The 16138-nt window shown below is 52.2% G+C and overlaps 1 protein-coding gene across 19 annotated transcripts in view; it reads left to right on the top strand.

The window, feature by feature from the left end:
• The window catches only part of ATP2B2 (ATPase plasma membrane Ca2+ transporting 2), a 392914-nt gene extending 377078 nt beyond the window's left edge, over positions 1 to 15836 (top strand). For 9 of the 19 annotated variants that reach the window (XM_035276284.3, XM_035276294.3, XM_035276289.3 and 6 more), the window contains 2 exons: positions 1536 to 1718; positions 10767 to 15836. In XM_035276284.3, coding sequence (XP_035132175.1) covers positions 1536 to 1718; positions 10767 to 11078 — 495 coding nt within the window. In that variant the 3' untranslated portion in view covers positions 11079 to 15836. Of the gene's footprint in view, positions 1 to 1535; positions 1719 to 3622; positions 3795 to 7861; positions 7917 to 10766 lie in introns of all 19 variants that reach the window. The other 10 variants (XM_078351636.1, XM_078351634.1, XM_035276292.3 and 7 more) reach the window with 4 other exon arrangements.
• The last annotated feature ends 302 nt before the right edge of the window (positions 15837 to 16138 follow it).

The following is a 16138-nucleotide window of genomic DNA, read 5'->3' as shown; positions in this document are numbered from 1 at the left end:
TTTTAAAAGGCAACATCATATTACCAAGACAACTGGAAAATCAGTATCACTTGTTATAAATGGAAGCTAGCAAAAACATTCATGTAATAAGAATGATGTTATAACTCTAGCTAGGAGCCATGGCCTGCCATGGATTTGAGGCTGAAATAGATTGTTAGGAAGGGAGATGACTCAGTGGTCTGCAGGCACTGGTGGCCAGCTGGTGTCAATCAGGGTCCTTTGGAGCATTCACAGGGATCACTAGCGGGACATACTCTGCCACACTGCAGTGTTACTCAGTGCTGTGCCTGTGGCCATCTGAGAGCTGCCCCTGCTCTGGGGCCCCCTGGGTTGGAGGCTCTTTAGGGGCCCTTCTAGCTTTGACCTCAGAATATTCTCCCACCAGTTTCTTTTTCTACGTTTGCCTGAGTTCCAGACCCCATCACAGCTCTGACAGCGTGCAGCTCAAAGTCTCCTGATCCAGGACACAGTGCCTGGGAGGAGGACCCAGAACCAATTCAGGGCCTACGGGGCTTTATTCCCAAGGTGCTAGACATCCAGGTAGTGGGACCCCATGGGTGGAAGACATTGGTCTTGCCTCAAGTTGTCTGCAGGATAGGCTGAGAAGCTACAGTGGCAAAAGTTAACTAAAAGATAAATAAGAAAGTTTAATTTCATCCAAAAGGACTTCCTCTAACCTTTGGAGTTGCTTTAGAGAGTGATTAACCAGGTGTGACTTAGCAACTCCATTCCCTGGGCACCCTGGGCTCCACACCCTACAGGAGGCTCTAAGGGGATGGGCCCAGTGTCTGAGGAAATGGACTCAGAGGACTAAGGTTAATGCCAATGGGTAGTGCTGACCTTACACTCCCAGGGAGCCCTTGAGGCTGCATCCAAGCCAGTGCCTGTCTGTCCCTAGACGAGATGGAAGGGGCCTCTGACATCTGCCACCTCAGCTTCCCTGTAGGGCCTATGTCAGGGTCTTCAGCCCCACAGACAAGCCCTTTGGGGAAGATTAGGAATGAAGGCATAGCTTCTTCCCATACTGCCTTCCCAGTCCAGGATTGGCTGCCCTCAGGGTCCAGTGACTTCAGGAGGAATAAGGGACAGAGGAATAAGTGACCCCAGGAGAGCTGAGGGCCAGCCACAGGCCAGGCTCATGCAGGATGAGTTAGACCCTCCACCATGCCCAGTTCCCACCACACCCAGAGCGGCCCCCATTTACAGCTAGGAAAACCAAAGCTTGGTGAGGCTGAATGACTTGCCCAAGGCCGCAGGACCAGGGCTGGCTGGGGCATTCAAAGTCACAGCTGTCCAACTCCTAGAGGCCAAGATTGTCCACTGTGTCCCCCAACTCTGAATGAGTGAATTAAAAAGCAAATTATTAAGAAATTGTCAAAGACTGGGCTGAGGAACAGGTGAGGTGGGTCAAGGAGTGGATTGATCCTGTGCCTGGGCGAGTGGGTAGGAGGAGGGAGGTGGAAGAGCGGGTATCAAGGAAAGAAGGCCACCGGGAAGGGCAGCCCTGCCGTCCTGATGGCCAGAGTCCGTTGCAGGTCATCGCCACCATCCCGACCAGCAGGCTCAAGTTCCTCAAGGAGGCAGGCAGGCTCACGCAGAAGGAGGAGATCCCGGAGGAGGAGCTCAACGAGGACGTGGAGGAGATCGACCACGCAGAGCGGGAGCTGCGGCGGGGCCAGATCCTGTGGTTCCGAGGCCTGAATCGGATCCAGACGCAGGTACAGGAGGCTCTTGGGGGCTGGGCCCAGGCCTGGCCAGGGCGGGCCAGGGGATGGAGGTGAGTGTGCTTGTGCTGCCCCCAGGGCCCAACTCTGGTGCTGAGGGAGGGTGGCTACAGAGGGGTCCTGGCCAGCTCTCACCAGCCACTTGCATACCCACCTTGTGCACAATCCTGTGGCTGCTAAGGAACAGCATGACCTCCTCAGGGAGGTCCCATTGTGTCCTCTTGGGGCAGCAAGGGGATATGGGAGGGGTCACACCCACCGTGGTCTCACTGAGAAGGTGGGGAAGGGTTTCACTGAGAGGGTGGGGAAGGGTGGCTCTGAGGGCAGAGGTGAGTGAGGGGACTGTGGCTCAGGGCTGGGGACAGCCACCAGGAGAGGCTGTGCAAGGCTGGACAGAAGCTGCAGGCCAGTTCGCCCAGGGTCCCCCAGGGCCTGGTGGTCAGCTTGGTGGTCTACCACCTCCACAGGAGCTTCAGTCACTCTCCCGAGCTTTCCCCAGGGTGTGGAGAGGCTGTGGGGAGCAAATGTCAGTCATCCCCAGGTACACACAGACACACATGCACACACCAAGCACACCAGGGGAGCACAGGTACAGGGCATAGCCAGCTAGAAGCAGGTTTCTTCCCCAGAGCAGAGACAGCATGGCTGCCATGTGGCACATGACACACTTGTGTCCACGCCCCTCCCGACACACACACCCCACACACTCTCACAGGGGCCCCTTATGTCTGGGCAGGTGTTATAGCTCACAGGGGCTATCACAGCCCTGCGAGGGGAGGGTCAGAAGGGCTTATGTGGGTCTCTTGCCCAGACCACCCAGGGAGCTGGAGTGGGAGCTCCTCCATGCCCAAGCACACTTGGGAGAAGCGTGGTGTAGAGGTACACACCTGGCCACCGTCCTGCTGGACATAGCCCTGTACCTCATTTCCATCCAATGTCCCGGCAGCCAGAGGGGTCAGATAACTCACCTGGGTCACCTCCCACCCCTCTGTACCCTGTTCCAAACCTTACCTCATGTAACCTTCACAGCCCTGGGAGGTAGAGGTGACTCCCCCAGTGTAGAGGTTATCAAGGTCTAGGAAGGAGATGGCTGTTTCTACAGAGCTGGCACAGCTGGGGCAGGGACTGGAAACAGGTTTCAGCCCGGAGCTGCCTGACACAGGCCTGGCTCACCTTCCCTGATTAGGACCTTGGCAGCCAGCCCTCCCAGCCGACCCCCACCTCCTGGGAGGTCCAGGACAGTGAATATGGCTCTGGTGCTGTCACCGCCCTGGTGGCAAAGGCATGCAGGAGTCTGCAAATTACAGGAAGAAGCAAGGACTGCGCTTTCTTGAGTGGGCAGGGGCGCCTGTCTTGCCTGCCTCTTGTGGAACACTAGCGTGGGTCAGGTGCTTTGCCACACACAGATGACCCTGCCAGGCAGGTGGCATTGACCCTTCTTAAGAACAAGAAACTCAGAGAGGTGACTTGCCCAAGATCACCTGGCTAGTAAGTGACAGAACTGGAATTTGGGCCAAGCTCTGTCCACCTCATGGCCCCCACCACACCCTCTAGCTCCACGCCTGTACCTGAGGGAGGCTGAACACTGCGCTCTTCTCTCCAGGCATGTTTAATCACTGCCTTCCCCATTGGCCCCACCTAGCCCACTGGCCCCTCAGCCACTAGCACAGGACAAAGGCCAAAGCCCCTGTGTCCTCCCGGGGACCCTGGTGCCTGCAGGTGGGCCCAGAGCTGAGCAGACATCTTTCAGAACCTTGAAGTGTGTTGGTATTTTTGTTTTAAGTGACGTTGTCATTGTCGCCGTGGCTGCGGCTGTTCTTGTGACGTTGCGCCTGTCAGTCATGTAGCTGTTGTGTTCGTTCTTCTCGCAACTTGTCTCGTTCTCTCCTCCGTTGCAGATTGAAGTAGTCAATACTTTCAAGAGCGGGGCCTCCTTTCAGGGGGCCCTGAGGAGACAGTCCTCGGTCACCAGCCAGAGCCAGGACGTAGCCAATCTCTCTAGCCCTAGTCGCGTGTCGTTGTCCAATGCTCTTTCCTCTCCGACCAGCCTTCCTCCTGCTGCAGCCGGGCGTGAGTGTGACTCCTTACTGCCTCCGGCTGGCACTGCCCATGCCAGCTCCCAGGCAGGCAGGGGCTGGGGCACCAGAAGACATGGGGGGCAGCTGGTCACGATCAGGCCCAGGGGGCTGAAGGGTCACAGCCACTGAAGAGAGTCCCATTGGTCAGAAGAGCGTAGCCAGTCATGGGGTGGCAGTCATGGGGTGGCAGTCACGCAGTGGACCAGGGTCAGTCAGAGGGTTGTTAAGGTCCCAAGTGGCCAGAAAGTCTGGTTCAGCTAAGGGATCACCATTGGTCAAGAGGGCATCAGTGACCAAATGGTCCCAATCCACCACAGGGTCCCGGCAGCCAGAGGGGTCAGTCATGGAGGGGACACAGAGTGTCCCACTGGCCCAGGGTCATAGGTAGTCAGGAAAAGCCTGGACCGCCAAGGCAAGGGTTGGAGTTGGACAGGAGGTCCCAGTCTTGCAGTCAGAGTCAGCAGAAGGGTCCCTGTGGGTCAAGGGGAGCAAGCCCCTCAGGGTCACAGTCACATTGGGGTTCAGCCAGGAGAGGGTCACATCATCCAGACTTTCCCAGCTGGTCAGGGGGCATCCACAGCAATGAGGGTCATGGTCAAGGGGGATGGTTGAGTCAAGAGGTCACTGCAGATAAGAGTCATAGTCAGCCAGGGGTCCCAGGCCATGGAGGAGCTCACGGCCTGGAGGCCCCACCCCAGCAGTTCAGAGTCTCTGTCCACTTCCCATCCCTCCTCCCCTTGCACTTTTGACAGCATTAATTGCCCTGCAGATGCCTCTCCATGTGCAGAGCTCGGAACATGCTGAAGTCCTAAGCCTTTCTGGAAAAGACAAGGTTCCTGGTCCATTCAGCTTGACCCATGGTAGAAAATGGTGGGTCAAGCCTCACGTCTTGCCTGGCTGCCAGCAGGCCCAGAGGGACCTGATTGACCCTTCGGCATCCTGCCCTCCTTTATCTGAGGCATGGTCTGGGACTCCGGCCCCTCCTTCATCTCCCTCCTGCCAAGCTCATCTCCTCACACTTCTGATCTACAGCGCTCATCACTGGCTTTGTCTGGCTCTTTCCTGGACCTGTGACTTCAGGCCCCATGGGGAACAAGTCTCTCTTTCCTCCAGCCGCCCTGCTTCGTTCCCAGATGTTTCAGAAGTTGGGCCCTTCTGAACTGCCGGGGATCCCCTGGTTCTGGTCTTCTCCAGCTGACATAGTGTCAGTCTCAGCCTCCAACTTCTTTGATGAGAAATAGACTCCAGCTCATCTCTTGAAACTTTATAAAAGGCCTGTATCCCTATCTAGAACCAGAACACCCACAACACACACCCCCACAGCCAAGCAGGCAACCCCATGTGCTAGTGGGAGCACCTCCCTCAGCGCCTCCAACAGGAGGGACGGGCCACAGAGAGCCTGTTGACGGCAAATGCCCATGCCCCACAGTGGCAGGAAGGAAGCAGAAAGCAGGGAAGGAGCCCTCAGTGCTCATTGGTCAGCACAGAAACGCAGTGTTGGGGAGGCCTGGGGAGCCAAGATGAAATGGAGATGCATTTGAGCAGATGGTATCTGAGTCACATTTCCATGAGATATTATCACTAGGCAGCCACTGCCAGAATTTCTTGGGGAAGGCAACACTGGTCTCATCCTCCTCCCCTTTAGACCAGAGAGCTCCTGCCTTAGCGGCAGCCTCACCAGCTAACCTCCCAGTTCCTTTCTGTCCCTGCACCAGCTCAGCTCTAGCCTTGCTCAGCACCCACAACTATCCTGAGGTGCAGTGACCAAGTGTCCTGTCAGGGAGAGCTACATGGGGAAGAATCCACTTCTTCCATTCCTGCCACCCCTCCCGGTGACTCCCACAGCCCTCCAGCTGGGGCTGCCTGCCGGGAGTCTGGCTTCCAGGTGAAGGCTCAGTTCTTCATCCATCCCAGTTCAGCCTCTTTCCTGAAGGGCAGTACTTCAGCCTCCCATGACAGAGTGCACCTGCCATCACTGGGCACCCCCACTGCCTTTGGCAGTCTTCGCTGAGTTAGCCCCTCATCTTAGTTCTCTCAGTCTAGAAGCAAGAGCTCTCCTCTCAAACCCCAGCCACTTCTTTCTCAGCTTTTCTTCTGCATCATTTTAAAACCATTCAATAGGGCCAGTCCAGGAACAACACTTCTTTGCAGAAATGCATAGACAGAAGTGTGGTGTCTAAACTGACCCTCCTTCCAGGCCAGATCAGTCCCCTGTAGCCCATGGTTACCCCAACTTTGGAACAGTCTTGGAAAAGAAGCCCAGGCGCTCAGCCAAAGCCGACTTGACAGTCCTTGCCCTGACTCCTCATCCTCTCAGGGGACCCAGCAGGACTCCCCGCCCTGCTCACCATCTTGCCTCTCCCCTCGTCATGCCTTCTGGAGAATCTCACATTCCCTCTCTGTGACAGAATCCAGCCTGTCATTCTGGGTACCTCCTGAGACCCTTCCTGAGTGTGTGGCCTTAAAAAGAGCCTGACCAAACCCCTGCCTGAGGGCACTGGTTCCCAGACAGGATCACAGCCTCTGTGGTCTCAGCACACATGTTACCCCAACACAGCCTTGTGCCTTTTTTGCTTGAATAGTGTCTACAACAGTGCTGCCTCCTCTGGTCTCCAAGGAATCTGAGGGCCCTCTAGACACCAGGCAAGGTCCCTGCAGAAGCCAGTATGCTTTCCTCCCACAGGGAGGTTTAAACAGGTGGCCAGGAAGTGAGAGAAGGGCCTCAATTTGATGGGATGAGGAAGTGGGCAGCTCCACTGTCCTGCAACTCCTTCACCCCTACTGCACCCCCACCAGCCTTCTGAGCAGGATCTGCTTCCTAGGGATTCCCCAGCAGAGGAGGCTGGCCGTGTGCCTGCTCAGGCAAAAACACCTGCAGCCAGTGTGCCCTGGAAGAAGTCAATCCACTGTCCCCTGGGTTATCAAGAGTTGACCACAAAGGCCTGGGACAAGGCCTGACTTCTGACCCGGGACACTGGGGTAAAGAAAGCCCCTGAACACATCGCAGGCCCTCCCCTCCCATGGCACCACCGTGAGACGAAGGCCCCAGCAGACAGACGCACGTGGTAAGCCTGACTGCAGTCACAAGGCACATGGCTTGAGGACTCTTGGGAGGGAATGAATCGGTGCACTCTTCTGACTTACTCAAAAAAGAGTTTGTTTTTGCCCTGGAAACTTAATGGCGCACCCTAGTGCCTTCTACCTGAGCCCCACTCAGCATTTCCGGAGCAGTTCCCCACTCCCTTTGCTTCACAGATGCCTCGCCACTGAAATACAGGAGGGGAGGACGTGCCAATATATCCATTTCACAGAGAAAGACACAGATGGGGCCAGGGTCACACAGCAAGGGTGTGTCAAGAGGTCAGACTCTGGAGTCCCTCATTCTTCCCACTACTCACACCGCTTCCCAGGCAGGCCCATAGACCTGGAGCCACAGAGGCTGAACTTCCATTTCGGAACCAGTGCCCACGCCCATGTCCACGTGAAAAGGAACCAGTCCTCCAGGGAAGGCCAGGGAAGCTGTTTCTCAGCTTGAAACTCTACCAGCATGGCCAGGACTGGGGAGAAGGGCACCTTCCCACTGGTGATCAAGGACAAGATTGGCACCTCACACTTTGATCCAAGGCAAAGCCACACAGCCTCTCTTTCTCACCGCCTCACATTTCTAACTCATCTCAAACCATCTTTGTACTTAGCAAGTCTGTAGCAGGCTCCACGTTTATCAGTGGAAGTCCTGCTCCTTCGGGCCACCCAAGCCAAGAGCCGGCCCCATAAGCCAGGTCCCAGCCACATTCTGGATGCCATACCTTTCTAGACAGACAGGGCACCTCCTGCTCCCACTTCCCCTGCAGATTCCTGGTTCTGAAGACTCCTAGGGCAAGGAGTGTGCACTGTTAGGGGGAGAAATGAAGACAATGAAAAGGGAAGAAAGCTGGACTTCTCCTTAGTGTTTTGGTAACTAATTTAGTACAACCTTGGGTTGGCAAGGAAATGGCTTGCTTTGTGGGGGGGCCCTAGACCTCTCCGCTGTCTGAATATTCCATGTGTTTGTTTCCCTAGAGGGCTAGAGAACCCTGGACACAGAGTTCAGCAAGAGAGAGTGAAATTAAAAGAGGTTGTGAGTCTTTAACCTTGAGCCTGAAATGAATGTGAATCAATCCCAGACTCTTGGCTTCCTTGAAGCCGGGTAAACATTCGAGTATGTCGAACCCATCTCAGACCGGGGCCTGTGCATCTCCTCAGAGCCCTCTGACAACGGGCACAGGTCTCCCTGTTCCCTTTGTGCTGATGAAACCAAAACATCTGAAACCCCACTCACTGGGTCCCTTCTTCTCCTTCCCCTCACCCCCACGCCCAAACGCAGCTATGCAAAAAAAAAAAAAAAAAAAAAAAAAAAATCCCACCTTTAGGGTAGGCAGGGAGGGGAGATGGAAGAGCTTTTTTTTCCCATATTTTTTTCCATTTCAGCCTTGGAGAGAACCGAAGTGGAGACTTGAGATGGCCGTGGCGGGGTGTCCCGAAAAGTCTTGTCCCCAGTCTTGTCCAGAGCAGTTCATCTTTTCTGTTGTCTCCATGCCAGGGGGAGGGCGGAGGGGCCTCATCTCATTGTGTGTCATCCCCTCTGCGTTGTCAGTCACATGACAGGGTCCTGCCACCACCCCCTGGCCCCACACATACACTACGTATTCCAGTCAGCATCTGAATTGCACTTCAGCCTCAACACACTGAGCACCAGGCTGGGTAGCTACAGCCATGACTGCTATTCCCATTCTACAAATAAGAACACTGAGGCCTGCAGCACCTTCTTTGTTTTCAGTTAATCAAGAGTGTAGCAGCTCACTTATTAGGAGATCAGAATGTGAACCATCTCTGCAGAGCCACAAGGAGGAACTCCAGGGGGAAAGAGAACTCAGAGCAGCCACAGTGGCCATGATGGAGCACCAGCATGAAGGCCATGTCTGGCTGACTCTTGCTTGGCACTTGCTGTCTCTTATTTAAAGCACCATCCCAGCAGTGGGATACCCTGGAGTCCCAGCTCACAGTATCCAAGGTGAAAGGACAGAGGTGCTTTTCAGAAAACAGAAAAGTCAGCACTAACTAATAAGCCATGGCTGACAGCAAGGGAAAAAAACAAGCCAGTCCATGGGATCTTACCTAAGACCAAGAAGGATGACAAACCTTTGTTAAATTCTTCTCTGTGCACTCTAAATTAGAAGTCAGACAAGCGTATGACACGCTTTAGAAAGAATTCCCTCTGCAACAGTAAAACAAACCTTCAGCGATGACACTTAAAATCATCAACCACTGTCACCTTGAAACTCCACTTCCATGGAAGAGGGCTTTCCCCACCATTGTCCCACAAAGGAGCTGCCCCTGGGTTCCGCTGACAGCTCAAGTCCTGGGACTTCAAGGGCCTCCCCACGACCGTCTCGCCCAGTCCTCCGCCTCCCCACAGGCCTGTGGTGTAGGGCAGCCACTGCTCTGCAGGTGGGTGCCACTTGGCCTGCACACAGCAGCCTTAGGACTAAGGCTCTGTCCTGGAGGTGCCAGTGCCACCTTGTTTTCTCCACCTCTTTTGAGTTGCGGCTGGGACGAGAGGAGGAGGCACCTTTGTCCCAAGTCCCATCAGACTCTTGAGATGATAGGCACTGCTGCCCCTCCCAGGAGTCCAGAGAAGGGACACCTCTCTTCCAAGTGAGGGTCCTGTCCCTCTGCACCCGGTGAGGCAGGACAGAGGACAACCAGAGAGCTAGTGTGGCTTGTCCACAGTCAAGGCACCCAACGTGGTAGAGCCAGGACACAGGTCAGGTCTTTCTGCCTCCAAGTCCAGTGCTCCTCCCACCAGCCTTGAAGCCTCAATGACCAGCCTCCTCCCATTCTTCAGCGGAGGAAACTGAGGCCCCAGGATGTGTGGTTCACAACTGAGACAGAAAATGAAAGAACTCGCTATTTTGTGACTCATTTCCACACACCCCAGAATCCCACTGGCGCTGGGTTTGGCCATCTGATTTCAGCCTCATTTTTTGGTTTTGTGTTTTCAAAGCACAATTAAACAAACAAAATCCCCCAGGAAATGAGAGACCCCAAAGCAAGCTCCAATGACTGGCCGGCCAGGGCTTTGAGTCTATACTCGAGTGTTTACCTCCCAAATGCATGAAGGAAAGAAACGCTGGGTACAAACGACCTCCGTTCACATTGTCCAGGCTTCCAAGTGTAGCCGTGTGTCCGTCTGTGTGTGCCGTGTGGCTCCCAGCCCCTGCGTGGCATGCAGCCCGCCCCCAAATGTCATCCGTCCACCGGCTCCCGTGTGCTTTCTGGCTGCCTCTGCCCTGCACCTCAGAAAGCCCTGGGTTGGCTTTGGTTTGCTTTGCTGCCTTGGGTTCAATGTTCCCGTTCTGTTTGGCCCTCATGTGTCTCTCTCATCCCATCTCATCCAACCGTCTCTCCTTTCTGTTCCTTTTCTGTTTGTGACACGTAACCTGTTTCATGTTGTATGGTTTCTTAACTGTGTGTGGTTTTTCTAAGATGAATTTTTTAATAGCCTTTCCTCTTTCCCACTTGATTCTCACCTGGTCCTCCTCCCCGTCTGCATGGTTGAACCTCTGCTTCAAAGTGAACAAGGCTCAGTCTCTCACTAGGTGTGGGTGCCCGCAGGAGTCGACTGTGCTTCTTTTAACCACTGTTTCCCATCATCTCTCTGATGGTGCTTGATGATTCCTCCTGTCCTAACACTGTAGTTTCTACCAAAATCAAAGTGATTTTTAAAACCCAGCTCAAGGATACCTATAACCTGAGCCCCCTTTTTCACTCTTCCCCCATCCTGGCGATGCTAATAACACCCAGCGACTATGGATTCCAGCCACCTGCTGTGCCCTACCCATTCTCCCGCCCGCCCCTCCTGTGAGTCCCTGGAGCCTGGCTGTGGTCCCGGGCGGTGCTCCTGACCCCTGTGCTTCCCTTGCAGATCCGCGTCGTGAAGGCGTTCCGTAGCTCTCTCTATGAAGGATTAGAAAAGCCTGAGTCTCGAACCTCCATCCATAACTTCATGGCTCATCCTGAATTCCGGATCGAAGATTCCCAGCCCCACATCCCCCTCATTGACGACACCGACCTGGAAGAAGATGCCGCGCTCAAGCAGAACTCGAGCCCGCCATCATCGCTCAACAAGAACAACAGCGCCATCGACAGTGGGATCAACCTGACGACCGACACAAGCAAATCAGCTACCTCTTCAAGTCCAGGGAGCCCCATCCACAGCCTGGAGACGTCGCTTTAGCTGAGGACCCTGTCACCTGCCCGCCTGCCCTCGCGGACCCCGCTGCCACCCGCCTCCCGGGCACCCATCCATCCAGGCACCCAACTCACCCAAGCAGCAACGAGCAACAACCGGAAACCAAATACTGGAGAGAAAACCAACGTTTCCACCAACAGACCCTTTCTCTGGCTGCGATGCTGTTTGAACTCTTTTTCACTTCAAGGCAAGGGGCGGGATCTCCCCTGGGGGCTTACGGGAGTGAGCGGTTTTCCCAAAATAAGCCCTTCCTGGCTCCTACCGAGACATGGACCAGCCATGCACCCGCCCAGCCACCACGTCCCCCGCATGAATGTACTGTACACTTTCAATCCTCCCCTTGTTTGGTTTTGGGGGGTTGGGGAGGGGTTTTTTTGTTTGTTTTCTTAGGCGGGAACTGCAAACAGACTCTTTTCTGAGACTATTTATCCAATCCACTGGTCTGTGAGTTTTTGAAATGCTTGCGCAGCATGGTCTCAGTTGTATAGATTAATTTAATAACTTTTTGAAATTGCAGAGCTTAACTCGCCTAGTAGATTTGCACCAATGGAACCGAAGAACTTCATAGACACTCACAAGGTTATATCCATTTCTTTGTATCTATATCAACGTATACTTCTCCAAGACCGTATACGTCCATATAGATAGGTAGATATATATATATATAAATATATATAAATATATACATGGATATATAAAGTTTCTTTGCCGGCATGTTGCCTTGTTTCTGCTTAAATTGCTCTATTTTAACTTATTTATGTCCTAAAAGAAGAATGTAATTTGTTTACAAACCTGTAGATAACGTCTTTGGCTATTTGTACGGTTTAAGAACATGGTGGCTGAGATGCTGTAAAAACAGCTCGGCCCGACAGACACTTCCCCTGGGTTGCATCCTTGATGTTTTATGATAGCCATGCTCTGATTTTTGCCTGCTATTTCCGTTCAATACTGTCACTACCGTGAGAGGCTCAGGCAGAAACCAAATGCCACCGAGTTGCCATCCTGAGGGGTTTAACAACATGCTCCGTAGACAAAGGGAGAGGAGGAGAGAAGGCTTCCTGGGTTTGCAACACTAACGGCCATCTGGCCCAAGGATACCAGGATCTGCAAAGCACTGCTCGAAGACTTTTCTCTCAATGAAACTCGCTTGCGTTTACTAAGAGCATTTCAAACACAGGTTCTCTTTGGCACTGTCTGTACAGAGATCGAGGTAGTGTTGAAATATTATAAATGGTATTGTGTTGATTTTTTTTTTAGTAACTTACAGGTTTATTTCCTTATTAATGGCAGCGTCTGAGCTGTTGGCATATTGGATGAGGATCAGTATGGCTTGCTGCTTTTATTTTTATTTTTGAAGAATAGCCTTTTTCTCTGCACTATTTAGATCCGAATGAACCTTATGATGTGTATATTGAGATGTATTCAGTGTGATTTTAAACCAAATTGTCTTCCTGTAGTCACAATATATACTGTAGCCTTTTAACAGCAAGTCTTGCTTTCCCAAACAGAAAGCCATTCTGAAACCCTACAGTATCACAGGTGAGAAAAGGTGGTTATTTTTCCCCAAGACAACAGCACTAGTAATCCCACTTAATAAGAGCTTATTTAATTGTATGTCAGCCTCTTAACTGCTAAGCACTTTGTGGGTCTCAGCGTTTTTCATAAAAGAACTTTTGTATTTAATACAAAGTTTGCTTTGAGACTTTTCAGCATATGATCTTTTTCCATAAACTTGTACAGTGCAAAAGACATTTTGAATACCATGATCAATGATGTCCCATGCTTTGAGGAAAACCAAACACTTTCCGCCTCTCTTGCAAAATCCATTCCTCATGCTGACCCTCCCCACAGTGGCTGCGTCAGTCCAGCCCCTTCCCTTCTCCAGGCCCAGAGAACTCTTCCACAAACAAGATGAGAGCCACTTGGGAAAAGAGCCATAGTCAGCTGGGAGGGCCTACATCTGGATGGCTGTGGAAAAACTTGAGGGTTTGGGGTTCAAAGTCAGCCCATCCCACCTGGCAAAATCCTCCTGGAAGGAGGACCTACTTTTCAAGAGCGCACCACCTGAATGTCGTGAAGAAATATATCTGAATGTATCCAGCAGAGGAAACTGCAGACCCAAAGGGGTGACCAGCCCTCAGATGTGCTTATTGGAGTCCAGTACAAAGGCCACCAAAGCCAGCCCGCTGCTCTCCTATGAGGAAGAAAAGACCTGCGCGTGCAAAACATGGGCAGCCTTGGAACATGGTGTTTTTTGGAGTTTCCTTTCTCACGGTTTTCCATCTCCCCCTTTCTTTGGTCAGTCATGTGTTTGTGACCTCATTCCATGACATCAGGATAGCTGTGTTTGCACACCTTGCTCCATGTTCATTTGGAGCCAGGAGGGGTTCTCAGCGGAGCCTGCCTTGGGGAACAGGGAGCGATAGAAAAATGCCAGCATTCGTGTTGGTCTTCTCTTGTCAGGAATGACGGATGCTTGCACACATGCACCCCTCACTCTCACACTTGCACACACATACACACACACAGGAAATGGTTGGTTTGTCAAAACTCACTATAGTACATAAAGCTTGCACTCTGCGTCCTATATCTAGCAGCATGGGGTACGTTTGGCAGTTCACCCCATTAGGGGGTAAATAATTTACGACCATCTGTTTTTATGAATTTTTTTATCTAGACAATAATTGTAAATAAAGAACTCACCATCTCTGTTCATTTAATACTATGCAATGGTTATGCTTTCAATCACTGGCTCTTCTGACTCCCACAGTGTGGTTCTGAAATGTCTGTGGTTTAAAAAAGGCAAAAAACATCAAACAGAACGTAGTAAATATATCTGTAATATATACTTTTTTCTAGTTTGGGACTGCACCATCCACGTAGCTTCTTTTCTGCCCTCTGGACAAGGGCTCCGGGAGAAGGTAGCAGATTCGGTTCTGAGAGCTAAGCTCACCAACTTGTCTCCCCCTCAACAGATGAGGGAAGGGTAGGGAGCCCGTTCAGCAACTCCCGGCGCTGCAGAATCACTCATCTTTGGAGGTGAGCTGGGAAAGCTCTGAGGAGTTTCCTTCTTGCAACTCAGAGCTTTCTTTAACTCAGGAGCAGCCTCTGTTGTTCCCACCAACTTCTCACCATTGCCCCTTGTCCCCTTGTCCCAGCCACAGCATAGAGATGACAAGAAGGAGGTGGTTCTGTTTCTGAGACTGGACCAATTAAAATGACTGCACTAGCTCAAGGACTCTGAGCCTATCTTGTCCTGGGTCTCCCAGTTATTGGAAGCTACTCTTTTCACAAACCATGTTGAAATGCCACCTTTACCACACACTGACGTCTTATATAGACTTGGATCTATTTCTGGAACTTCTCTTCCCTTACCTGGATGTCTCATCTGGCACCAGCCATACGATTTTAACTATTGTCACTTTCTAATGTCTAATTATGTGGTGGGATGAGTCCCTTCACTCTTCTTTTACAAAATTTCCCAGTTATTCTCACATCTATTCTTCCACATAAACTTTAAATTGTGCCCAGTCCTCCACCCCCATCCCATTCCCATCCCAAATTTTGGGCCCTGTCATTCCCTGTGCCATCATCTTCCCCCAACTCATTGTAATTACTGTCCACTCAGGGCTGTGAAATAGACTGTGTCCTATAAAGAGGGACAAAAAGGGCATCCTGATCTTGAGGGAAGCCTGCTGTTCCTCCCATCGTTTCACCTGTCCCCTAAGCCCAGGAGTTGTCATGGGAGACCACCAGCCCCCACTCAATCGCAGCTTGGGCACCAAAGTCACCCACCTTGGTTGTGTTGGGGTGGACCCGCCATCTGTCCCTGGTCCAGATGAGAAAGAGGAGTCTCTCCCAGGCTTGGAGCTGGGAAAGAGTGTGTGACCCAGTCGTCTGAACTTCTAATTCTCATCATGGAGAAACCTTTATTCCTGTCTCTCTCTCCTGAACTGGAATTTTGTTGTTTTTGTTTTATTTTGTTTTGGGGGGATCACTTCTTGCTCTTTAATTCAGAGTCTCCAGCACCTTTGGGATGCAGGCAGTTCTTGCCTGGGCCTTCTCGGAACCCTCACTCCCCTAGCCCACTCTTGGGATACCTACAGGAGGCTGCCAACCTGGTGCACTGACAAGCCTCCCACCCAAATCTCTTTCCTGCTATTGTGTCCAAAATCCCACCATTAGAGGATCTTGTAGGGAGGAGCATTTCTTGAAGGCTTTTAGGCCTTGCAGAGCCAGAGCAGAAGTCAGACAACAGCAGGAAGTCCCCAAGCCTTTTCAAAGTTCCAAACCAAGCTCTCCTGATTTTAATGTGGAGATCATACCCACCCACATGGGGGTGGAGGGTCCCCAGCCCCGGGCAGCAGCCATCACCCCCTCCATTGAAAACGATATTGGAGGCTGCTTTGGGACTGCCCTTCTCAGCCCCCTAAGTCTGTTTTGTAATGCCTGTGGTGCTCTCCCTCCCGGACCTTTCCTCTCGGGGGTCACCACACTTTGCTAACTCTTGTGTGCATATATTTTATAATAGAGTAGCGAGGGAATGGTGCCGCCTCCAGCTTCCATAAGCTGCCCGGGCTCTGGGGGGCTCTGGGATAATCGGGGCTGGGAAGTGACTGTGCTCTTATTGTACATTCTTTATTTCTCTGTATCTTTGGCTTGTGCTCTTTGTAATTAATGGGATTTGTCTGCCTTTTCAACACTATACTGAGCAATAACAATAAATGCACACGTGGAAATGCAGACACGGTACACATCACAAGGCCTTTTTCTGAAGGACAGCTGGGTCCCTGCCCTCCGTGAAGTTGATCTCATGGGGAAACTGAGTTCCTGGGAGGGAAAGGCACTTTGCCCAAGGGCCCACAGCTCAGCCAGTGGTCTCTCTTTCCACTAGGTCACACCTTTTGAACACCCACCATTTGAGGGAGACAGGCTTACCCTGCCATAAGCCATTAACCTATAAGGAATGGTTGACCATCTCATAGAAGAAGACTAGGGAAAGGGATCTCAGGAGGAAGAGGAGAAGGTTTGGGGGCAAGGGGTGG

Source organism: Callithrix jacchus, chromosome 15 (assembly GCF_049354715.1).
Source record: "Callithrix jacchus isolate 240 chromosome 15, calJac240_pri, whole genome shotgun sequence".
Lineage (NCBI taxonomy): Eukaryota > Metazoa > Chordata > Mammalia > Primates > Cebidae > Callithrix > Callithrix jacchus.
This window is presented reverse-complemented; position numbering and strand designations above follow the sequence as displayed.